The sequence below is a fragment of the Falco peregrinus genome, chromosome 5 (assembly GCF_023634155.1).
Source record: "Falco peregrinus isolate bFalPer1 chromosome 5, bFalPer1.pri, whole genome shotgun sequence".
Taxonomy (NCBI): domain Eukaryota; kingdom Metazoa; phylum Chordata; class Aves; order Falconiformes; family Falconidae; genus Falco; species Falco peregrinus.
In genome coordinates this window covers 92,717,553-92,742,344 of record NC_073725.1, presented here as the reverse complement: position 1 = coordinate 92,742,344, position 24,792 = coordinate 92,717,553, and the positions used below count along the sequence as shown (strand labels likewise).

Here is a 24,792-nt window from a genome sequence, read left to right as displayed (position 1 = left end):
AGTGTACACTGGCCTTAGACTTCAGCCCCCAGCCTGAACTGTCACTTCATGGGCCTGTGTGTCTCTTTCTAGGTGGAGGTGATAAAGAAGGCTTACCTGCAGGGAGAAGTAGAATTTGAGGATGGAGAGAATGGGGAAGATCTTGCAGCATCTCCGAGGAACGTGGGACACAACATTTACATACTGGCTCATCAGGTAGCATTTCACCTACCGCTTCCACAGTACCAAGTGTCAAAAACTATGAATAGCAAGAGGTCTGCTGTTCCCTGATGTTATTTTAATGGCTGGCCTCTGAGACAAGCTTACGGCATGTTCTCTGTTTATCAGAGCAAATTCCAATCCTTAAAGAATCAGAAAAGAAATTTCTATAAAACAAGAACTTTTTTGGAGCTTTTTTTTATAATGGGAAGTGGGCAGGCTCTTGACCAAGTTTCTGAAGACATGTGATTCAAGTTCTTGGCGGTGCTGAGAAGCAATGTATTATTTTTCAGCTGTATCAAAGGTTACTTTATACTCCCAAAGAAATTCTACTCAAATACAGATCAATTAAACTGTAAGCAGAAATCTCACTCTGCTTTTATGGTTGGTACCACATTCTCTTAATGTTGTAGCCAGTCAGGTTTATTGTGTTGATACAATGTGGTGTTTGAAAGGTAAAAGACCAAGGCGGGGAAATATATATCTAGACCTACTTTAATACGTTGTTGCTGCATGTATCACTCCACTAGAGACTTCTTGTTCCTTTAGCATCTAAGAAGACCATTACTTGTGCCCTAAGATGAATTCAGAGCCTCCAGAAGCCTGTTTGGAGCAGTGCTCTGTGCATGTGCTTTTCAGTGGGTGCACATTTTCCCTTCCATCCCTGTCAAGAACTTGTGTGATTAGCACACCTTTGAGTTAGGGTGGATGTAGAAGGACAGACTGAATGTGAATGTTCAAAAAGTTTCCCAAGTCAGGCAAAGGGTGGGAGAGCATGGGTAAAAGAGGACTACAAGACGGATATTAAAAAAATACATATTTGAATCATTCTGACTTGCTCCCAAAATAGAGCTGCAGGGTGTCTGGTTGGAATAGAACAAGCCTTCTGTCAACTTTGCCCTTTCTTAGCAGCTGACTGCATACTATTTCTTATTTTATGCCAAAAATCAGAAATTTAATATCATAGAGAGACATCTGGTGTCTCCCACTCCCTTTTCATTCCTTTATTTTAGTTGGCTCGTCATAACAAAGAGCTGCAGAACATGCTGAAGCCGGGAGGTCAGATAGAGGGAGACGAGGCTCTGGAGTTTTACGCCAAGCACACGGCACAGATTGAGGTACGGGGAAACTGGTGGCTGCCGGGAGGTGTGTGGGGGGAGATGATCTGCTGCCGAAAGAGCCGCCTGGAAGAGAAACGGTGGAGTTAAACACTGGTTGCATTATACGTGGTATTTTGATTGAACTGACTACCTGTGTGTGGACTGTCATCTTTGACATGGGAATATATGTGCACTTTTTTTTTTATTTTATTTTTTGACAGCCGCTGGGGGGGAGCTATTTTTGAGCTGTCATGTGTGGGCTTTAAGATGGAGCTGAGCAGAGCTCTGTTGGCAGGAGGAAGTGTAACTTCACTTCTGTTATATTTTGGCCGGTACTATTGCTGAATCCATGAAGTTACTGATAGCTTTTGCTATTCTTTCTGTATTAAAATGACAGTTTGGCCTGATGTACAATCTAAGATACTTCTAGAGAGTAAAACACACACAAATATGGGAATTTCACAAGACTCTAATAAGCAATATAAATATAACTGTTATCCCGTATACTTACCCATGCAGTGTGTGGCTAAAATTTGCAAAGATTCTTGATTTGGGCAACCAGATTGCTCTGAAATCTAGCACAGCTTTGGTGCAGGATTCACTGGGCCCTTGGAAATCCCAGCTGAGAACGGTATTGCCAGGATAAGACCACAGCACAGAAATTATCAGTCCTGGAGCTAAATGTAGGCCTGCTTTAAAAGGTAAATTAAATGAAATCTCTGTCAAGCTGCTGTTCTATGGAAATGTATCCAAGTTTCTACATGCAGCTGGTTTGAAAGAGGGTGGCGGGTGGGGGGAAGCAGACAAACCAAGACATAAAAGCATTTAAAAGCTTGGAAGAACTGTAATAAGGCTGCCTTTCAGATTGTCAGGTCGGACCGTACCATGGAGCAAATAGTCTTCCCCGTGCCCAGTATCTGTGAATTCCTCACGAAGGAGTCCAAGCTGCGGATCTATTATACCACGGAAAGGGATGAGCAAGGCAGCAAGATCAATGATTTCTTCATGAAATCAGAAGACCTCTTTAATGAGATGAACTGGCAAAAGAAATTGCGAGGTAGGTGGCTGTTGCCAGTGTGGTTGTGTGGAGCGTTACCAGCAGAGCGCTGAGGTCAGGTTTTCGGAGTTTGAAACATTGGGTCGGTAGCAGATGGTTCCCCAGTGTGGCAGCAACCTTGATAATTGTTTGAAAGAGTCTGCTCCTCTGCACGATGGCAATATGCTGTAATGAAGTCAAGCTTAATGCAAGAGCAATATGGACCAACTGGAGGGGATCCAGGGGAGAGCAGCAAGAAGGATCACAGGTCGTCTTTTTTAAGATCCAACAGGAAGGAACAAATTTGTGGAGGCTTAGCTTAAATGAGAAGGCATTTGGTGGCAGGGAGAAATGGAGAGGACACAGCTGAAGAAAGTCGTGATCCGTTCTCTGTCCCTGCACGGGGTACACGAAGCTGTTCCCTTGCATTGCCGGAAGGAATAGGGCTGGGTAGTGCAGCGTGAACTCACGGCATCTCCAGCAACGGAGGTATCTAAGAACAGGTTAAACGTGCATTTTCCAGTAATAGTAGAAGTAGAATTCGTCCTTTCTTTGGGCAGGGAATAGACTGGCAGACAGGCTGGTGAAGTCCCTTCCAGCCTGGCTAAAATACCTGAAAGCAAGCATTTTCAAGCACTACTTTTCCCTATGAGGGTCCGACTGGCAACTAGGAAAACTTTAAATTGTATTTTAATTCATACTGTGGCACCACTTCCCCTAGTAAAGTTTCTAACTCATTTGCTTAAAATTATTTTTTTAAAAAGATATGGTTTCTTGTTTTGCTAAAGGAGAAACGTTGCACTCGAGGCTCAGCTTCAGTGGGCAGTGATGAGGGGTTAGAATTTATTGACAGCGCTCTGAAGCGGGAGAGGTGAAGCAGTTCTATCCTGCTCAAGGGATCGTCTGCCACCTGATACCACTGGTGCTGCCTGTGCCTGAATCGGCTGAACTCTGGTTTTAGGGCAAGAGCACAAACTAGCCCGGGACCACCTCCCAGAGCCAACGGGCAAGCAGATTTCTGCTGCAGAGCTGCGTGCTGCTGCCAGCCACCCAGGCCCACTGCTGTGCCTGGCAGTCACAGCAAAGGTCTTCCCCCGACAGAGATCTTGCTGGTACTCGGTCAGCGTTGCGTATTGTAGGAAAAAATTCAGTGAGAGGGGACCTCTTGACCTTCCTCATTGTGAAAATTATTTTGGTATAAAATGGTTTTCCCTTGTTGCAGCCTCTTGACAACTGCATTTTGCCCTTTCACTGTGCACCCCCAAGAAGAGGCTGGGCTCTTCCCAGTCTGTTGTTAGGATGCGTATGCACAGTTCACACTAGAGCTGATGATGTGTTCCACATTTGGTAACGGCAATGCAATATTTGCTTCTGATTGTTGGGGTGTATGTGTGTGTACTTACATATTAATAAGTCTTAACAGGGAAAGGCAATTGTAATCATATTATTTAAAATTATCAAGGTCAGGTTTAGATAAGACCACCTGAAACTTGGTCAGCTCTGCTGAATTATTCTTCATGTGTATGAATACTAAACAGAGCGGAGCTATTTCCACTGAACAATGGATTAGTCCTTCTGGCAGCATCAAAATCCCCAGGAAGCTGCTTCCTAAAATGACTTCTAAGAGCTCCACAAGGAATAGGGGAATATATATCCTAAACAAATGGGCAACTTTGACAACATCTATGTATTCTGTTAGATTTTGTTGTTTCAGTCACTTTACTTGTCTTTGAGGCTATCTCCAGGCAAGCTGTGAAGACATCCATAATTAACAACAGGCCAGCATCAATCAAAATCCACCTGCGGAAATGGGGAATATTTCTTTTTTCTTTATGAAGCTGTAATCGCTTAGTCTGTCTCCTGATATTCTGGTCTTGTTTGGCCTCTAAGTGATATTCTGGGTTTATACAATTGTTTCTCACATCTTACAAACATGTTTGTGTTTTCAAGACGTGACAGGCTGGCAGTGCTCTGTGCTGCAGTCGTGCAATACTGCTTACTGTTCATTCAGACTTGAGGAAGACTTCTTAAAAAAGCCTTTATAAAAGCCCAGGTACTCCCCCCTTCAGCTGGTGGTGCTAGCCCATACTCTAAGCACCGTAAGTCTCCCAAGGAATCAATTAAGAATTCAAATGAGTCTGCCAAAACCAGGCAGAAGTGCTACACGGGGCTGGTAGTCTGTGCCTGTCCCCAAAGAAAGATTTAAATTAAAACCTGGAACTTGATAATGACCCTTTGTATAACAATTTCATACAAATGAATTCAACCTGCTTACAAATGCTTCCAGTTAAAATAAGACCAAGAACAGAAATAATATAGACATCAGCGTATTATACATTCGAAACATTGCTACATTGCGTTTCAGTGAGGCTTAACATGTGCCTGGCTAATTAGGTGCAATGAAGCTTGTATTCTCTCAGTGACAGGGTACCTTTTTGTAGTCCTTCCCTTTGCATTCAGCTGTTCAATACATTTGCTTTTTATGTGCATTTCAACTCAGTATAATGAGACATTGTGTAATTCTTTTAACCCATTTTTTTTTTGCTTAGGATGCTAGAAGAGGTGATTTGCTGAAGCGAGGTGGTGGCTACTGTGAGGCTTAGTAGCGCTGCATTCATTAATTTACTCTTCAGCCCCAGAGTCTGTATTTTCATCTTTTCCCTAAATTTCACTGTGAGCTTCTGTTTCTTTGCTCTCTGATATCTGTACACGTTGCATCCTTCCAACAAGGGAAAACATGAGTTCTTTTCCTTCTTTGAGAGCATTTTTAATAGATTATTTTCCCCCCCCAACTCTATGTTTCAGGAGTACACAGTGTGCTGTACAATAAGCCTGCAGGAGCTAAAATCAGGGGGATTTTGCCTTGATGCGGAGGGAATTACTGTAAGGCAGCTTCTTAGCTGTCCTTGTCTTCTGCTCTGCGACCACTTCCGAAAATGAATCTTTTTGTTTTCTGTGTTTCTTGAGTCTAGCTGCAGAGATTATTAAAATTAGGAGTCTTTTTGAAAAGTATTTGTATGTACCATTAAGACTTTAAAATGTGCATCTGTTTAGCTGTACGCCGAGCTCTGTGCAGATGTGCTGGTGTCCTTTGCCCACGGGGCAGAGGGAGGGCCAGCCGAGCTTCAGCTCCGTTATTGTTCTGGGGCTGTGTTGGTCTGTTACCCAGCTTGAAGTAGAGCCTTACTTGCTTGGCAGCTAGTCCTAAACATTTTAGCTTTACTGCTGTATCGCTATGCTGCATTTTGTGTCTTAATTGCCCGCCTTGCCCTGTCTTCACTGCGCGTTTTTTTCTGGCTTGCTGCTGCGGCGGAAGAGAGGTTCGAAGGTGGGCAGCATCTCGCGTAGGTGAGCTGCTGGCAGCGGCGTAACTCAAGATGGGGCTGAATCTCATTGGTGCTGATGTGGACAGATTTTCTTCCTCCTAATTGTTCTCCATGTGATTTTTGAGTCCAAAGTATATGATTAGGGGAAACCTGCAGTCCCTGGCCTCTGCATTTCTGAACCCGTTCTGATGCTGCCCCTAAATCACGTTTGAATATACTTTCCTCTTTAACATGACTCCTTTGCCTTAGAGCATGATCTGGGAGACTGGAAGTATCCAAATATAAAGAGTAATCAAATGAACTTCAGAATAAGCCATGAATATTACTACTGTTGATGCTGTGCTTTTGGGCAAACTGAAGATAAATTAAGGGGGTTTTGAGATTAATTTTTTATATCAATCTCTTATTTTTAAAATGCTCTATTAAAAAGAATTCTTTTTCTCTTTTGCAGCTCAGCCTTTCCTATACTGGTGTGCTCGCAACATGTCCTTCTGGAGCAGTATTTCCTTCAACCTGGCTGTCCTTATGAACCTGCTCGTAGCCTTTTTCTATCCATTCAAAGGAATTCGAGGAGGTACCAGTATTTAACATACAAAAATATGTGAACGAATAAGGTATAATGAGCCAAATTCTGGCCTCCCCTTGTGTCTGTGCACCCCTGTTTACTTCAGTGGGGATGGGAGTACAGAAATTGGCTTTTTTTTAATTGCCTTGATTTAAATTGTGCTATGCTCTGACTTTTTCTTGAGGCATTTATAAGGAAAGAGTAGAGCCATGCTTTTTCCTAGGGGAAAAAATTATCAAAGACAGACATCCACCTTTAATTACTTGACTGTTCTACATTGGTTTAAAGTTCCATAATTAAGTACTGAACTAAAAATATGAGAAATGTTAATTTGTTGTTTTCCTTGAGCTTGCATTTTCTTAATGTCATTTTCCATAAAATTCTGGTGGTTACCTAGCACTTCAGGACGTCTCCAAGCAGTGGGGTGAGGGCGATTACCCGCTGCGGGCAGGAGGGGCGTACGGGTGGGGTGACTGCCCTGTGCCATTAGAATCTGATGGAGGATACAGGAGAGCCTGTTTCCCCTCTGTGACTGCCTCTCGTGGGGGTCCCTTACCCCTGCGAGCAGAGAGCGGAGGTGGCCCCAGGGAGCGAGGAGCGTGCCAGCCGTGTCCCCTGGCTCGGGAGCGACCTGCCGCTGCGAGGGTCCTTGCCATGAGCGGCTGGCAGCCGGGCTCGCTGTTGTTTCTAACGTGACGTATGGGTTAACATGTGTGATTCGTGTGGGGCTGCACAATCTTACTGTAATAGGTTTCATGGAAGCTGCTTTTGTTCCAAACAGACAGTGGGTTCGTGCAACGGGGTTTGTTCTTAGAGCCAACTCAGTAAATACTCCTGGTGGAGCCCTGATGAGATTCAGCTGCTCTTCCTTAGATCCAGCCTCTCCCAAAGGATGTTCCTCAGCGCGGGTCAAGGGGTGGACCCATGTCAGCAAGAATCGGGGAAATCAAGAGCAATATTCTTGTGAATGCCTCTATCGTGCTTATCCCTTGCAAAGCTGCTGTATAGGAAGGAGCTTTTTCCACATCTGTGGAAAACTGGAGTAAACAGGGACCCAGCAATAAAACCTCCTCCTGGAGAGGGTGATTCATGTTCAAGCCTTCGCTTCCCTTTCTTTGAGGTTCAGCACAACAGGGCCAGCTAGATGCTTATCTTTTCCTGCTGAACTTCCCTCTGCATCTTTGTCCCATTCAGCACCACGTACAGGACCCAGAGACAGCGCGGCTCGAAGAGAGCAGCACCCTGCACATAGCAGTCATCAGCAGAGCTCTGCCTGTGCGGCGTGAAAGCCGCTTCACCCTTCCTTGCAGCTCACCAGTTAATTTAGATTGAGGAGAGCTGTGGTTTTGTCCGAGTAGTGTTTGATAATAGCAGCTTCTGGTCGCAGTGGGCATGGGAGACTTGCGTTTAGGGGTTCTGCCTCCTGATAAAGCCTGTGAGAAGGTGCACAATATTTTATAGCAAATCCGGTGTTCCTGAGGCGGGGAAGAGCGTTGTTACCTTCTGCAGCAGCCGGCCGTGGTTTCGGCTGCGGCACCTCAGCGTCGCAGGCTGTGGCAGCACGGGGCTGCCCCATCCCATCCTGGCCGGCAGCTGCCTGGGGGCTTGTAAAAGGCACGAAGAGCAACTGAGTTGTCTGTCCCTAGTTTTGAAGATGACAAGTTTAAATTTAAAGGTCTGTATTTACAGCTGCTAGGAAAGCTGGTAATTAAGTAAGTTCATTGAGATTACCATTACAGGACTGTGGAGGGGATTATTTGGCATTTTGAAGATGCCCTACCCTACATGTTTGAAATAACCAGATAATGTTTTTTGATAAAATCTCTTCCTCTACTCGTTACAGTCAAAAGTGAAAAATAATTGAATACATGTGTATTTTATATTTGCCTTTAAAAAAAGAAGATTCTTCGAAACAGACCATTTGGGGGAAGTTGTCAGTGTCTTGAAGTGCTCAGACACTGTGAACTGAGTAGCTGATTATCTTCTGACTGTAGCAGCAGCTGTAAAACTTCTGACTTGAGGGGCAGAAATAAAACCGGATGCTTGGAATTTGGTACTGGCATGGTGAGAATTCCAGAGACAGGGAGAGCTTCCCTCCTGGTTACACGTTCCTCCTGCCCACAGTCATGTAAGGGGCTGCACGTGCTTGCGGCGATGCTGTGACGTTGGGCTGGGTGCTGGCAGTTAATGCTGGGCGACCGCTGGCTCGGCGGCCTTCCTTTGCCAAGGGCAAAGGCTCCGCTCCCAGTCTGCTCCCAGTCTCCTCCCATCCCCAGGAAGGAGAGACGAGCAGTGCCCGGAGCCCCTGCTCTGTCACGCAAGCTCTCTCCCAGCTCGAGTCCCACTGGGGGCTTTTTGCGCCCTGGCGTTGCGCTCCACATGCCGATGGGGTCGGGCTTTTCCGAGGTGGGTGCTACAGGCAGCGGTTGAGAACTTCATGAACTCCAGTTGTATCTGCAGGCCTACTGGGAACTGCTGGAACTTGTGAAAGCAAATACGTTCATGTGCAGCGGACGGCTTTGTAGTAGCTGGGGTTTTCAGACACCTGTGCAGGTGCAGGTAGGATCCTTCAGGACCTGCCCCTCTCGACAATTCCCAAGTCATTCCCAAATAAGCTTCTGCACAATTTTCCCATCTGCCCTGTCTGCGCTGTCTGTCATTCCCACTTGGGTGACTCTCTTTGGAGCTCTGCACCTTTTGCTGTTTGACAGCTGAAGCAGCGGTGGCAGCACTGCTCTGGGATCCCAAACTCCCTTCAGACAGCGGAAACATCTGTTCAACTTTACGCTTATTAAGTTTTAATTTCCATCTATCCTCTGCTGTCTTTATTAATCTACAGTGATTTGGAACAAAATTAAATGGCTGCTTGTGCTAGTCAGATGAGAGTAATATTTCCTAAGCCTTCTGAATTTAGGCAGGGGGAGGGGAAAGCCCTCAGCGAGTGTCTTGCCAGTAAGACCTAACGTTCCTCGGGAGCGCATACTTGCGGGAGGGCTGCGGAGTGCTAGGAAACTGGCGGGGGGGGAGGTGGGTGTCTTGCCTTTTTGGCTGTTGAGGAACCATTTTCTTGAAGAAAAACAAAAATTTATGTCAGTTTTGAGAAAGAGATGTCTTTCACATTCTGCATAAACTCAGGGTAAATTATATTTTCAGCTGAATATTTTTTATGGCTCTTTCAGAGAAGTGTATTTTTAGTAACACGGGCTTGATGTTATGTAAGCAGACAGTCTCATGGGACAGTCTAAATCGAACCAGAAATAGCAAAAGATGAGAAAAATTGGTGCGAGGTTTTTGACCAAAAGCATAATAGGAGAATCTGCGGTGAATCTGGACCTGGAGGAGTAGGTTGTCTGTCTTCAACCCACCCGTTCAGTGCCTCTACAGAATGCATGAGCAAAATGCCTCTCCTTTTCAGTATTCAAGGTGTGTAAGTAATGAACACTAAAATGAAGAATTCTATGACACTGGCACTTATCATTTACATAATGCTTTAGTAACAAGTCTGTAATTAAAATCTGCTGAAGGCATTGGGCTCAGATGTTCCACTTATGGCTTTGAAATCAGTAACGTCTGAACACAAGGCTTACTGATGCTCCACCAAAGATAAGATAACATGGTGTTTATTTGGTTGGTGTTTTGTTTTGTTTGGTTATACAAAGTATTGAAATGGGTTTTCTTTTTTCCTCCCCACCTTAGGTACGCTGGAGCCCCACTTGTCAGGCTTGCTGTGGACAGCTATGCTGATATCTCTGGCCATCGTTATAGCTCTTCCAAAGCCCCACGGCATCCGAGCCTTAATTGCTTCTACAATATTACGCCTAATATTTTCAGTTGGTTTACAACCTACTTTATTTCTTCTGGGTGCATTCAATGTAAGAATCGAGTGGGCTTTTTTGAAGTTCTCTTGCAGCTTATGTAAGGGTTCCTTACCTGCTCATGAAGATGTCAGGCAAAAATGGCCTGGGACATCGTGGTGGAGCTGGTGGGAGGAGTAATCCCCTCTTTGGACTGTTTCTAGCTGAAGTGCTTTGCTGCTGTTCCTTTAACTGTGCTTCCCCGGGCTGGAGACCTGTAAGGTTTCGCTCAGTTTTGCCAGAAGCAGCTCCCACCCCGCCACAAGCGCAGAGCAGTCCCCGTGACCCTGAAGTCCACGGCTGTTCACTCAGCCCCGGCTCCCGTTCAGCAGCTGGGCTGCAGCGTTCACGGGGCTGGGTAAGATCCGCTAACCGCTGCGTTTCCCACGCACCTGTCTGCAGCCTACCTGCCAGCCAAAACCTGACGCTCAGCGGTTTTGCTGCAGTAACGCGTGGACCGAGCATGCACGCCAGGCCCCGGGAGCTTCATTAGTGCTCCAGCGCGGGGGCTTGTGCTCTCTGGTGACAAGCAAGCCAGGAGGGTTTCTCTGACGGAGGCAGCGGGCGCTGCGTGGGGATGTGCCTTCTCAAAGCCCTGGCCTTCGTTGCGAAGCGCCCAGCTTTCCAGGGCATCATTTAATAGCGCTCCTTGTCTTCAGATATCACCGTGTGCCGCAGTCAGAGCGGCATTGCGCGGGCAGCGGTGGGTGGCAGTGGGACCTGTCGCACTGAGCAGGTGCCAGGCCAGCTGAAGGCGGCTCTCCCTCGGCGCTGGTGGCGGGTGCTGTGCGGGAGGGCTGCTGGGGGCACCAGCCCAGCGCCAGTTGCTGAAGGAAGCTGCAGCACTTGTTCCCAGCAAGCAGCAGGGAGCAATTCAGGAACATAAGGGTTGTTATAGGCTGGGGAGTTATTTGACTGCAGAAAGTGTCATGCTTACAACAGGGGTGGTCTGGTTTTGGCCGACGTGTAAAATGCTGCCGTGTGACAAGACGGTTCAGCACCGTTGTCGATGCCAACATGGAGCAGAGTTATCTCCAGCTTTGAAAAAATTGCCTTTTTTTTTTTCTGAAAGCCACATGTTGTAACTCATTTATGGTTCATCTTCCCTTAGGTTTGTAACAAAATCATTTTTCTGATGAGTTTTGTGGGTAACTGTGGAACCTTCACTAGAGGATACAAGGCAATGATCATGGATGTAGAGTTTCTTTATCACCTGCTGTACCTGCTGATTTGCGCTCTGGGGCTCTTCGTACATGAATTCTTTTATAGTTTGTTGGTAGGTATTCACTCAGAACGTTTTTCTGTCTGTGTGTTTGTTAAGCCCCATCTGGGGCATTTCTAGATGCATCCCACCCCGCTGGCTTTGTGGCTTGCTGCTGGGAAATGTTGCGCAGGCACTCAGGGGCTGCGCGCTGGAGGCTTTGCTTGGGAGATGTTACAGTGGGAGGCCGCGGGACTCCCGGCACATCTCCTCTTTGTACGGGCAAACAGGCTTTTTTGTTTTTAAGGTGTTTAAGGTTAAATCTAGTTAGAATTGCTCATTACAGTAAATGTGTATGTGGTTGCAATGAAGGTATTTAACATTTCCCTGTGTATGTTAGTCCTTTTCTTATACTTTAAGGTGTATGTTTTCTAGGTTAGATGTATTGCTAGTGACCCTGCTCTGACATCCAAGATAATAAAACAATTTAAAATGTCATGACTAAGTAATATCAATACCTGGTGAAAGTTTAAGCCTTAAGGTTGTAAAAGCTTTTACACGAGAAAAAAAAAAAAAATGGAAAAATCTAGTCATACGAATGCTAGTTGAACAGTGGGCACTCTGGAGTCACCGTGCTGTGAGAGGCGCACGCTCCTCGAAGATGGTTTGCCTTGTTGTCGGTGACTGTCCCACAGTGCCCGTGCCTTTGGAGCAGTCGGTTGGCTTTGGGGTGTCTCCTTAGCTGTAGCTAGACTCCAGGCTCCACCTGACTGACGTGGACGGCTGGCATACGTGTTTTTTTCTGTTTGGGGTGGAATTCATCTTGTGCAGCACAATGCTTCTAAGGATAAGCACTGAGGGAGTATATCTAGTGTTGGCAGAGAAAATGTGTTGTTTTTAAAGCACACCTTACATCCCGTTCAGAACGCTCTCTTCTGGCCCCTTTGTTCAATGCTCGCTACACCCTCTGGTACCTGCATTGGTTATTTTCTGGGTTCATGTAGGTCCAGTTTAACAAGTACAGGTTCTCTCATTGTCAGCCAGCACAGCCAGCAACCTGCCTGGGCTGTGTCGGTGAACTGTCACAGCCCCAGAGGACTGAAAAATGAAGGAAACATCTGTAAAGAAAATTAAACAAAGAATTTGGAGTAAAAAAATAGTGCTTATTTAATTATACATTCAATAAACTAAGACTTAAAGGAAATAGCTAATTGCATTTTGAAATTAGTTCTTTTGAGCTCATGGCAGGGCAGTTGGCACTATAAAAAAGATACAGCAGTACATGTTGGCAGCTTTGTTTCAAGCACGTGCTCTGTACCTAGCACTTAAGCAAGAGTACCTGCCCTCACCCCAGGCAGGAGCTCCTTCCCTGGCTGCTGCTGAGGTCTGGGGTCCGTGAGGTGTGGATGAAGAGGAGGATACAGCTGCCTCCATTCTTCTTTCCAAGCACGTGGCACAAGACTGGTACAGTGGAGGTGAGGGTCCCCATGTCCCTCGCCTCCTGCTATATTTTTCTTTGCTAATACGTTGGGATAACTGTAAGCACAGGGAGGGCTGGGGGAAAGGTGCTTTAAATGCTTTTCAGAACATCAGATTTGTATTGTTAACATGCTGCCCCACGTTACGCCGACACGCAGATGCCACCAGTGGTGTTTGAAGTACATGTGAGAAGCAGCCTTTGCTGTTGTTTGTTGTCCCCCAGCTCTTTGACTTGGTGTACCGGGAGGAGACCTTGCTGAACGTCATCAAGAGCGTCACTCGCAATGGGCGTTCCATCATCCTGACTGCCGTTCTCGCACTCATCTTGGTCTACCTGTTCTCCATAGTGGGGTACCTGTTCTTCAAAGATGACTTCATCCTGGAAGTAGACAAGCTCCCTAACGAAACGTTATTGCCAGGTTAGTGCCAGCAACTCATTTCACCCATTTCTGTTGAAGAAAGTAATGGGCTTTTGCTCCCTGGGGCACGCTGCGAGACTTGCTGGTTGCCAGCCTGGTTTGACAACTTCTTTCTTAGGAAGGGCACATTTAAATAGAAAATAAAATTTAAAAAAAAATTTAAAAAAAAAAAATAAATACTTCTGCAAATGGATAGCCCAGTGTTTTCACAAAATGCTTCGATGTGCTGCAGCATGAGGAGGGATGGGGAAGGGAAACCCTGGGGATGGCACTTGGGCTCTTCTGCACACAGCTGAGATTTCTCCCCTCTCTGTTTGCAAAACCAGTTGAGAATATCTAATTCAGGTACACCTACTCCCTCCCCCAGGTTAATTAGAAGCAGACTTTAGGTAGGCCATTGTGGAGAAGGCTCTGTGCTGGGAGAATTCAGTTCTGCCTTGGTTTGCCAGATACTGAATGCTTCTATCGGCTTTTAATGGTGGGGTTTACTTTTAGTATAAAAAAAAAAAAATCAGTACTTTACCTGAAGTAACAGAGTGAACATAAATGAAGGACATTAAAGACATGCTTCTGTGAAGTAGAGGTTTATCTCTCTGGTGTTAACGGACTGTATTAACCTGCCTCAAATACTTGCTACAGTTTGAACTCCCCAGCAGAATTCTCTGTGCTGGCCTCAAGTTGCCTATTGTAAGTCCGGGGGGGGGGTGGGGGGGGTGGGGGGGGTGTGCACCCCGCAGCATCCAGCAGCTAACTCTGTGGGTGGGGAGCACAGAAAAGAAATTTGTAAGAGAGGTTTGGGTTTTGTCTTGTTTGGTTTTTTCTTTCTCTGACACTTGAGCTATTCAGACAAGTATTACTTGACATTCCCACTATTTTTTTCTTAATTTCACTGCCAGTTCTGAGAGAGACCCAAAACTCACTGACCCCGTTATTTCACGTTTCCATGCAGCTGGAGAAATGCCAGAAATATATTCCTGTGTGGCACAGGTTTGTTTTGATACTTGCAAGGCATTGAAAAGCAAGTTTTCAAGGCACCTTGAAAATTGACCGTCCGCTAGAACGTAGTATTTTTGGAACAATTTCCATTACTCTCAACTTTGGAGCTGATGCAAAATAAATGCACAACTGTGGTCTCCAGTTCATAGAAATGAAAATTATTTTATGTTTCAGTTTAAAATTGCTGAATGTGTAAATCAGAAAGTACTGTGCCCTTCTAAACTCTAGGATAATATACTGTTCTAAATCTGCCTAGTAATTTTTCACTGCATGTGATGAAGTACCTTAATATCTATCTGAGAAGTAACGTTAAACTATGCGTTTGATTCATCGCCTTCTTAGATCGCACAGAACCAGGGGAGACCATGACGGGAGAGTTTCTCTATTCTGATGTATGCAAAGCAGGTAGCAGTGAAAACTGTTCTTCAATCATTCCTTCAGACCGTGAGTATCTGCTGTTGAATTTGTAACTTGCACTCTGAGTTTCCACACTTTCTCTAGTTAAGCACCTTAAATTAAAAAAAAACAACAACAATGTCTTAAAAAAATCCTATGTAATAAATTTGGGAACAAAGCTCTTGTGAGAATGTCAAACCTAAAATTGGATTCATTTCTGCCAGTGGCATAAATAACATTTGTTACATGAAGTGATTAAACTAGAGAAACTTAGAACTAAACCATACTTTGTTAAAACACTGTCATACTCTTTTAATGTTCTACATCAATTTGAGAAGGAAGTGATGCAGTTTACCTCTTTGCAAAGTTTATTATTTTAAAACATTAGGCTATTAAGTGTGATCTCAGAGGATAATACCCTGTGAAATATGGAGCAGAACATTGTTTATTGTCAGCATTATTCTATCTAGCTAACCAGGAAAATTGTTTTTAATATCGTGGCAGGAAGTACTCAATGGATTAAAGCAGACAGGGTAGGTTTGGGGGGGTTTGAGATCAAAAAAGTGCATGTGAGATACTACTTGTAGCATAATCACCAGCCTCAGATTGGGTATTGAAGTATTTCAGTTTTATTTTTTAGAAAATGTAATTCTCAAGAGATTTATGATGTTGGCTGTGAGAGCCAGACAGAACCACACTATTTCTCTTAGAAGCAGAGCTCTTACATGGTCAAACGTCTCAAAGGTCATTAATGGCCACCAGCCCCTGCTCGCAAGAGGAGATGGATGGTTCGGTTTTGCTTAAGTGTCCTCTTTGATAATCTAAGATTCAGCATTGATACAAGAATAGCTGGTTTATTCAGCTCTAGGAGGAGCGTGCTGCTTTGTCTTTATACACTCTGGCCGCGGAAGGGAAAACTTGAGAGAAGGTTTTATATTGTAAATAGTCAACCTGATATCAGGGTCTTACATGGCCAGGGATATTAATGATGCCCAAATCCTCGGCCATTTCTCTACCATCTTGGGCTTTGGCTATTTCTGGATTGCATGGGGATTTGGGGTTTCTGAGGCTGTCTGTGGGAAGGTGGGATCTGCTCATGAGCATTTTTATGATGAAATAAAAGTCATGAGGCTTTTAATGGGTACTGGGAGAGTATATAAGATTAGGTAATTAATTCTAGCAGTTCTGCAACTGAAACAGTGAAGTTGGAGGCTTCAGCCAAACGAAGAGAGGGTCAAAAAAAGTGTGTTACTTTTTTAGTAAAATGCCGTTTCCATAAGCAGTGATATTTTAGCCATTTGAAAAATACAAGTTGAAGTTGCCATTTTGAGTGCAGCCCAAAGGCTGTGCAATCTGTTAGGCACCAAGGGAGAGTGTAAGAGGCAACACTTTGTCCTCTGAGCTGTCAAAAAGCTATGATTCTGTATAAACAGGCATCTGGTGATCTGAGCGATGCATGCGAACAGAAATGGAAAGAGAGATTTAACCAAGTCAAAGACAGCAGTTGAAGCACAAGAGGGAACCGTGCTGGTGGGGAGAGGAGGGCAGGCTGGAGCCGGAGCAGAGACCGGCTTCGCTGGTCGGCTCTTGCAAGAGCCGAGGAGGTTTGTAGCGCTGGCTGGAAAGCTGGCAGTTTTTGCAAAGCGAAGAGTGAGCATAACCAACAGAGAATGGAGAGAATTATTTAAAACTGGTCTTCTTGCCTTTGAAACATGTCTTCGCTTGCTGTGTTAACAGAACTGATTGCTGAAGAAATGGAGGAAGAGAATAAAGAGCATACGTGCGAGACGTTACTGATGTGCATTGTTACTGTACTGAGTCATGGGCTCAGGAGTGGGGGTGGAGTAGGTGATGTGCTCAGGAAACCATCCAAAGAGGTAAATTATCACTGAATGGGGGCGGAAGAGTGATAACCATGTAGGGCTGGGGATCTAGTTCTGCTGGGGAGCATGTGTACACACTCCCTTGAAACAGATGTAGGATACACCGTGACTGGAAGGGACCCCTCTTTCTCTGTGCGGGACAGTTAAATCTCTGTACTATCAGATTAAAGAACAGCCAGTTCAAAGAAGCTTCTGCCCATCCTTTTTTTTAGGGTGCTTTTAGCTTGAGGGCTGTCTCGAACAGGGCCCAAAAGAACAGAAACGGGGCAGCCAACAGCCCCTGCTTCGGGAGTTCAGGATCTGAAGAAATAAGTACAAGCTAGTGAAAGAGTAGCATGAGTAGCAGAATGAAAATGCCGTGGCAGCTTGCCGTGGCAGCTGATCCCATTGTAGGGGAGTGATTTCTGTGGGGAGCATCCCCAGGGAAAGGCAAGATCTGTAAAACAGGGAATGGATGAGAGGACAGGGACCAAGATGGGTTGGAGCCGGGACTGTGGGCAGTGGAGAAGGATGGTGTTTGGAGCCACCATCAGAGAGCAAGGACTGGTCAAAGCAGCAGGAATTTTTCACAATACTCAAAGCTGCCCGCGTAGCTGCTGCTTTGGCTGTTTGTGCCCGTCTGAGTCTCAGGCTGTCACCCTCCACAGCCCTTAGGGGCCGAAGGACCAGTCGCGCTCAGAGCGAATGCTTTTCTGTATTATCTGCAATTTCAAAGTGTTTTCTAATATTTAGCCTTATTTTCAGCTTACAATGGTTTAGAAATTATGTAATTCTTAATGAACGCTTGGCACCCGACTGGCAGGATGATTCTGAGAACAAGGGTTGGGCATCTGGGTGTTTGGGGCTGCAATAGATACGTAACGGGTGCTGGGGAGCCCAGCTCGATGTCCACATACACGGTTGTTAGCATAAATGAAATGGCTACTATTAAATTCCACTAAAAGGCTTTATGGTTAACACTGATACTATATTGATATCTAGGCAGGTTAGTGTAAGGATATAGTCTGGATGGGCTTGCAGGGCAGGGGTGAGGAGGGAACAAATGTCAGTGTGTGTGACGGAGAAAAGGACAGACTTGGCCACAGTAAGCAGAAAGAGGGGCTCTGGAGAGGGGGCATGCTGGTAACTGGCTAATTCGGCTTCTCTTTCAGTAATCTTGCATTTTAGTTTCACTTAATGTTTTCAGTCGTAAGTTATCGCCTGAGGGCATGAGAAATGGAGACTGGGAGGGTTTGGGGGGCAGCATACTCTTGCTGAACTGAGAAAGGCATGTTAAGGGTTGGAAGTTGCATGTGTTTGGGTTGTTAATAATTAAAATATGTATCTTGCAGGAACCTCTCTTTGCTGCTAGAGTGATATACGATCTGTTATTCTTCTTCATGGTCATCATTATTGTCCTTAACCTGATTTTTGGTGTGATCATTGACACTTTTGCTGATTTAAGGAGTGAAAAACAGAAGAAAGAAGAAATTTTAAAAACTACTTGCTTTATTTGTGGTAAGTGCAGAAATATAGTGAAGACAAAGGGGTTACTCTGTCAGAGATAGCTGCAGACTCGCAGGAAACAGGAGTCTTGAATTACTGACTGTTCCTACCTTGCGTTCCTCAGCTGGTTGATATTCTTGGGTACCATGTGCAGAGGAGCTTGGCAGCAGGAGGAGATGGGGAATGCGTGCTCAGCGTGCTGTTTTTCCTTGAACCTTTGGGTTCTGTTTCTCCTGTGCTTCAATGAATAGTTTCCTATTGGAAAGGGAGAGATTTTTATAAACAGTTGGTTTTTTTCCAAGGGTGCGGAGTGCTGAGTAGTGCCTGTGAAAGTTTTTCCCATCAGTAGATGGGGAATTACGCTGCCGAGTCTTCGAGGCCGGTGCAGTTAGGTGACATGGCCACGCAGAAGTTGTGTAACGTACAGACTGACAGAAGTAACCTTTGGGAAATTTGCGGCAAAGCAAATGTTGCTTTTGGTATCATTTTGCCTAAAAATAGGAGATGCGTTATGAAATCTGACAAACTGATTGCATACAAGGTAGCTACCTTTTTTTAACCAGAAGGTTTCTGTTACATGTAATAAGCATGAGCAGTACTTGCTATGCCTTCTTTCCTCTTCTGACTACCTTGGGGGCATTTGTTAGGGAGTTTATCCCTGTTATCCAGCGTTCATTTAAGAATGATTGCAGCTGTTAAGAACCACAGCAGACTGCAGAAACAAGTTTTGTTCTTAGAGCTCATCTGCTTAGTTCCCGTTTGTAAATACTAAAGGTTATACATTTGTCATTCTTGTAGGTTTGGAAAGAGATAAGTTTGATAACAAGACAGTCACATTTGAAGAGCACATTAAAGAAGAGCACAATATGTGGCATTATTTGTGCTTTATTGTGTTAGTGAAAGTAAAAGATTCAACAGAATATACAGGACCAGAAAGTTACGTGGCAGAAATGATCAAGGTGAGTGCAGAGTTTTACTTCCCCCCGCATACCCCCCTTCTAGATTAGACCACTAATTGGTAAATATAGTACTCTATTGTATTTATTTTGCAAGCAAAAACTTGGAGTAAGACTTTTTTTTCTATAGCAATAACCTTAATCCGATGTGCTTCCTTTTAGAAGCATCTTCTAAAGATAATATACTTAAGATGGACTTGGCAAGGCAGCTCGATAAAAGACATTGTGTTGATGGCAGCACAGTGCAGCGTGCTGCGCACGGGTGGTGCAGGCAGGGGCACTCGTGGGAGCTGATGTGCTGCAGCACTGCAGTCACACGGCGATCTGCATCTGCGTACCTGCAGCTTCTCATCCTCTGAACCACTCACCGTGTACGCTGGAGTAGGTGGCGGTGAGCGCTGATGGCTAGGTGGTAGGCTCCCTGGGTTTAAATCAGGTGAAGAGAAGCTATTCCGTTTTGAAAGCTGATGTTTAAGGGACTATTTTCAAGCTGGTGGAAGTGTCTGAAGTGTAACAAACAGGTTATAACCTGTTCCAGTATAAATATCTTCAACTCACTTGTAGGATTTGTTTTCTCACAATTTTAGCTTATTATTGGAAAAAACTAAAATTGATATCTGCTCAATTGCAAGGCCTCTTAATGAGAGAATTAACAGCCTCATCTCTGCCCAGCTGCAGGCTCAGAGCTCCTGGAATTAGATCCCAAACCCCAATTAGTAATTTGTGTGTCTTCTGGGTGGTTAGCAAAAGCTGTTTCTGGTTTATAACATTTCAGTTAGTTATTTCTTTATTTGCCTTCAGACAGATAAATAGCAGAATACGTTTCTCACTTGTCTGTGGCTTCTTGTGCTGCAGAGGTACAACCTTCCTTTAAGCGGGCAATTTGTCATGGCCCAGTCAGCGTGTAAATCGCACCAAGATCTCTTAGAGGTTAAACAAGTTACTTTGGGGTCACTACAGTGTATGTTCTAGTTCTGGATTTCTGCCTCTGTAATGAGGGCTTAAAGAAATCTTGTGAGCAGTCACCTGATAGAGGATTAGCACAGTGAGATAACTTAAGTACATCACTGCTGCTTTCTAGTCTGACTGATTATATTGCTCCCTTTATTTATCCCACAGCAGCAAGCATTACTTTGGGGGAAAGCACTGTACTCTTTAAAATGTTTCTCCTTGTAAAAGGCCATGTTGTGTTGTGTTAAAATTAGCTTTTAAAAAAAAATATCAATTAACGAACAATTTATTACCGAATTATTATTTCAGTTTAACAGTTCAAATTAGATAAGAACAAAAAAACTAGTCACGGAATGTTTGCAATGAACCAATAAACACAAAACCTGGAGAACTTTCATCAGAATTACCATTCATAGAGGTGTCAGCAAGAGCTAATTACTATGTGTTGAATGGGAATATGGATAAATTATGCAGAGACCGAGTGTCTCATGCAGATGCGATTTTATATAACTATATGCTCTAGGTAGAAGCTTGGAGTATGTCTTGTAGTTGGTGTTTTTTTGCATTTCATGAGCCAGTTTTAAATTGAGAACTAACAGCAGGGTCTCGCTGCAATGCTTTTGAAAGCATGGTGCAGCCGTATGAGCCGTGGAATAGGAAGTAAATTTGCTTTGCACACCAGTGGTCTGCCACAAGCTGGCACAGGCGTGACTGGGGCAGCTCCGGCTGCTGCTGCCCTGGCACCATGGCTCCCAGCAGCGTGTTGCAGTTGACGTATTCCTTAGGACTGATCTGGCAACGCTTACTCTGGAAATCGGAAGCGATTTCTTTCCATCATCCCTTAACATTAAAAACATTCTTCTCTGCCCTAGAAAATCTGAGTGCAAAACATGATGAATATATTTCTCTACCAGACCTGTTTTAAATACTCATGTAAGAGTCAGAAAATCCTTTTTTTTCTGCCGAAGATGTATCTAGGAGTAACCTGGGGCATGGTCCATCTTTTATTCCAGCTTTCTGTCTCATCCCATGAACCTAGAAGGATGGTCAAAAGGAAAGCCTTAAATATGTCAGTGGTTCCAAAGATTGAGACTGACCCGCTGGAGGTGATGGTTTATTTCGTATTTGTACAGAGGGTGGATGGGAACCTGTGGTTGCTTCATGTCTGCAGCTACCAGGTTCTCCTGGGAAGCCTACTTATGGCATGGTTAGATTGAAAAGGGATTTTCTCCCCACATTTTCAGACTGAAGGTGGCAGTCTAACATCTTTGATAATGACGAAGATGGGGCATCTCTTTTCCATGGGCTGTTCATGTGGTACCATTGTTCAACTGCAATTTATATCCATTTTTAGTAGTTGAGGGTAGGAAGCATAATGTGCTCCCCATCATAGTGTGGTGACAGAATACACCTCAAATATACTTCACCTTTGCTCTGACTCCCAACAGAGTATCTTTAGAAAACTCTTGGATTTCTGCCTTTTTTTTTTTTTTCCAAAAAATTCCCTCTGCCGTTTAGTATTTGTGGGTGGTTCCAACACCACAAAACATTAAAAAAAAAAAACAATAAAAAAGAACAAATAAAAAATTGAGGACACTAAAATTATATCCACCATCAGTGTGTGAGTTCCATCCAGTGTGGCTTGTAACAGCGCTTTAAAGATATTTTTAAGCACTGTGGTATCAAAAGAATCCTGGACAATTTCACTTATGCTGGTTAGTGAATATTCAGAAGCTTTAAGAGTGATCTTGAATTTTCATGTTTTCTTGTCTAAAAATAATGTGTGTAGAAAGGCAATTTTGAGGATATCCACTGTACTGGGGATGGCAGAGCTGAATCTTGCCCATAAATTCATCTTGTACGCTGCAGGAATCTGACCCGGCATAAAAAGAAATTGTAGCCTTGAAAATCAATGATTAACTACATTTCTTTAGTGAATTTTGTATTTCATCGTGGATAGAAGCTCATTAAGCTGAAACACAGCATGCAGAAAGAAGTCAACAGTTAAGCCTGGAAACAGAGTTTAGGGCTTAGAAGTATTTTGAGCACTGTAAGCCTGATCAAAATAAGAATTAAAAACCCCCATTGATCTGACAGAATAAAATCTAATCCACCGTGCTGTTCGCACTGATTTGTAACGATAACTTCCATGACGTTTTTCGGACAGGAGCGTGGGTCTGCTGCGCCTGTGATCCCCGCCGGGCTGTGTTCACGCTCCCCGTGTGCTGCGGCGGGGAAGCCAGGGCTTGTCAGGCAGTGGTCTTGTAGCTACACGTCCCGGCTCCTGATAGGAGTCCTGGAAGTCATCGCCAGCTTTTCCCCCTGTAAATAGGGGTAATGCTCCTGTCAGTAAGGTGAGCGTGCCTGCTACCATATGTGACGTAAAACTTGGGCTATCTTAAGAATCTTTGCTGGGAATTGCTAGAGCAGTGCAAGGGGAGGAATGGGAGTGCTGGTTCTGTTTGATGTAGAAGCTGAGCTCACTCCACAGCCGGGCTGCTGCGGTGACTCACCCGCTGTCCTGAAGTCCTTACCAGCACTGGCGAGGCTGGTAACCTCATGGATCTTGGGAGGTGACAGACAACGGAAGCTTAGCATGAAGCAGCTCCCCTTCCAAAGGCATTCTTGAGCTGCCTCCTAGTATCTATTTAACATCACAGGTGGTACTGTAGGATGTGAGAAAACATCTAGCGGTAATAGCAATGGTCTTTAATTCTTGGTGTTTATGAAACCCTCCTGATGACCTAACTTCTGCTCATCTGGCTAAATCACTGCAGATGTGCACTTAAGATAGTCAGGCTTCAAGATGGATCAATGCGTTTTGAAAAGTGTTTATCTGGGAAGTATGCTAATGGTGCTGCAGAGCTGGTAGTCTGGTGCCTCCTGCCTTTCCCAGGAACAAAGGCGTAAGGTTCAGCTGCTGTGTGGCTTTGTAGTCACCAGGGAAGATCAGGTGATGTCTGAATAATACCATGTGTGTAGGAGGTGGGGGGACCCACTTATCGTGTTGGCCAGACATTGACATCCACACCCAAATGACTAATGTGAACTCGGTGCAACTCCCTGCAGATTAGTTCATTTAAATTTCTTATCTACCCACCCTGTCTTGAGAATTTCTTCTTAAGTTTTCTGCATTTGCCTGCAGTTACTGCGGCAGCCTCCTTAGCAGCAGCCCCATCAGTACAGCTGTCACTTGAGTCTTGGCAAAGGTCTGCTATGCACAGCTGTTTGCAGGCATTTATAATACGTAAAAATGCTTAGTCTGAAGCTCAATACATACGTAGAAAACCACGTACACGCTTCGCTTTTGTGCACATTCATAAGCTGTTGTGCATGCAGCTGCAGTGCGCTGTCACTTGCACAGACGCGTACTTGCATGTGCAACTACGCACACCCTGACCTGGGGATCTGCATGTACAGCTTGTCATCGGTGTCCGATCGGCGTGGGGGAGAGTCACATGGCTCTGAGTCTTTGTGTGCTCGCACATGTGCGTATTAAAAAATAAAAGCTTGTTTGGGAAAGTTTTTAGCACAAACCTTCCTAATTACCTCTTGCAGTTTCCACAGATTTTTAATCTACTGTTGCACCAAGCAGGATACGTGTCATTAACCTTTATTACAAAAGCGAGGCAGAGAGGTGTAAGGGATTGCCCACGCTCCCATGTCCAGATCGAGAGCACTGAGTCTTGAGCCTTCAACTGGATTGTGTTGGCATTTTAAATGAACCATTTATAAATAGGAGTGATGGTGCAGATATCCTTAAAAGAATTTGGAATGGAAATGAAGGCTAAAGATTTCCTCTTGCACCCTAGTTAACGCTATGTACAAAATCGGAGAATTAAATATATCATTGGGCTTTTTTCTTTTTGTCTTGAGCTGTCTGCTATAGTGTAATTGGAAAGTATTTCTTGTTACTGTTTTGTGTGTCCAGTGTAGCCTGTAACTTCTGCCAATACGTAGCCTCCTAGTAGGCGAAGGCAAGGTATCATCAGTGCCAGGCTGTTAAAATTACACTCTCACAGAAGTGCAAGTTCAACTTGAAACCTCTCCTGAGGAGCTGAACACGCAGCCACGATTGTCGCTATGCTCTGAAACTCAGCGGGGGTGTGTGATTCACAGCCCGCACAAGGCTCAGGTGACGGTGACTTTGAAGGGTTACTGTGTCTCCGGGCTCTGCATCAAATATAGTTTGGTGGGAGATGGCCAGGGCTGGGTTAGAACTGCAGCACATGGGAATGACAAGTGGCAGACCATGATACTTCAAACCCAAAGCAATTTAAAGGGGGCTTAATGATTCCAGCACTGGTGAAAGACGTGTACAGCTGAAATTACAGTCTGAGAAAGCATTAGAAACCTTTTTTTACATATTTTTGTGTATTTCATTTCACATGTGTTTTCATTTGTAATTTGTGCCTGAAAATTATGTACTTTGGGGCAAAATCGACTCTGAAAGATTTGTCGGATCAATAGTTACGGAAACAATTGCAGACGCAGAAGGGAGCAGCCTGTACAAATAGCTTGCACGCAGTGGCTTGGTTATAGACGAGGAACTGGGGGTTCAGGGTTCCCAGTCGCAGTGACGCTGGGTGCCAGCCGGGAGGACGACTGAGGTCAGGATCTGAACCGGGAGCCGATAGCGCTTAATTTAGTGGTATCTTCCCAAGAAGCTGCATCTTGAGATACCTTACTGGAATTAGCCAATATAATTACAGGGTTAAACAATAAATAATAGCAGAGGGATAGAAGAGCCAAGAGGTGTTTTTGGCAGAAGGCCCTTGGCAGCTGGAAACACTGTGTCATAGGCACGGGTCCTGAGTTTTGCATTTAGATAGGGAAGCAACCCGTTCCACCCTTGAAATCGGCGTTAAGGTGCAAGCCAGAAACTGCACGGGGAGAAACGGTTGGCCAACCTCCCCTTTCCCATGCAGTGTTGGTGTGCTCTGCCCT

The 24,792-nt window shown here is 44.7% G+C and overlaps 1 protein-coding gene across 15 annotated transcripts in view; it reads left to right on the top strand.

The window, feature by feature from the left end:
- Positions 1-24,792, top strand: part of ITPR1 (inositol 1,4,5-trisphosphate receptor type 1) — a 183,644-nt gene that overhangs the window by 146,872 nt on the left and 11,980 nt on the right. For all 15 annotated transcript variants that reach the window (XM_055806271.1, XM_055806270.1, XM_055806274.1 and 12 more), the window contains 11 exons: positions 73-195; positions 1,212-1,316; positions 2,163-2,355; positions 6,112-6,234; positions 9,922-10,097; positions 11,191-11,355; positions 12,983-13,178; positions 14,517-14,618; positions 16,308-16,447; positions 17,785-17,950; positions 18,737-18,897. In XM_055806271.1, coding sequence (XP_055662246.1) covers positions 73-195; positions 1,212-1,316; positions 2,163-2,355; positions 6,112-6,234; positions 9,922-10,097; positions 11,191-11,355; positions 12,983-13,178; positions 14,517-14,618; positions 16,308-16,447; positions 17,785-17,950; positions 18,737-18,897 — 1,650 coding nt within the window. The remainder of the gene's footprint in view (positions 1-72; positions 196-1,211; positions 1,317-2,162; positions 2,356-6,111; positions 6,235-9,921; positions 10,098-11,190; positions 11,356-12,982; positions 13,179-14,516; positions 14,619-16,307; positions 16,448-17,784; positions 17,951-18,736; positions 18,898-24,792) is intronic.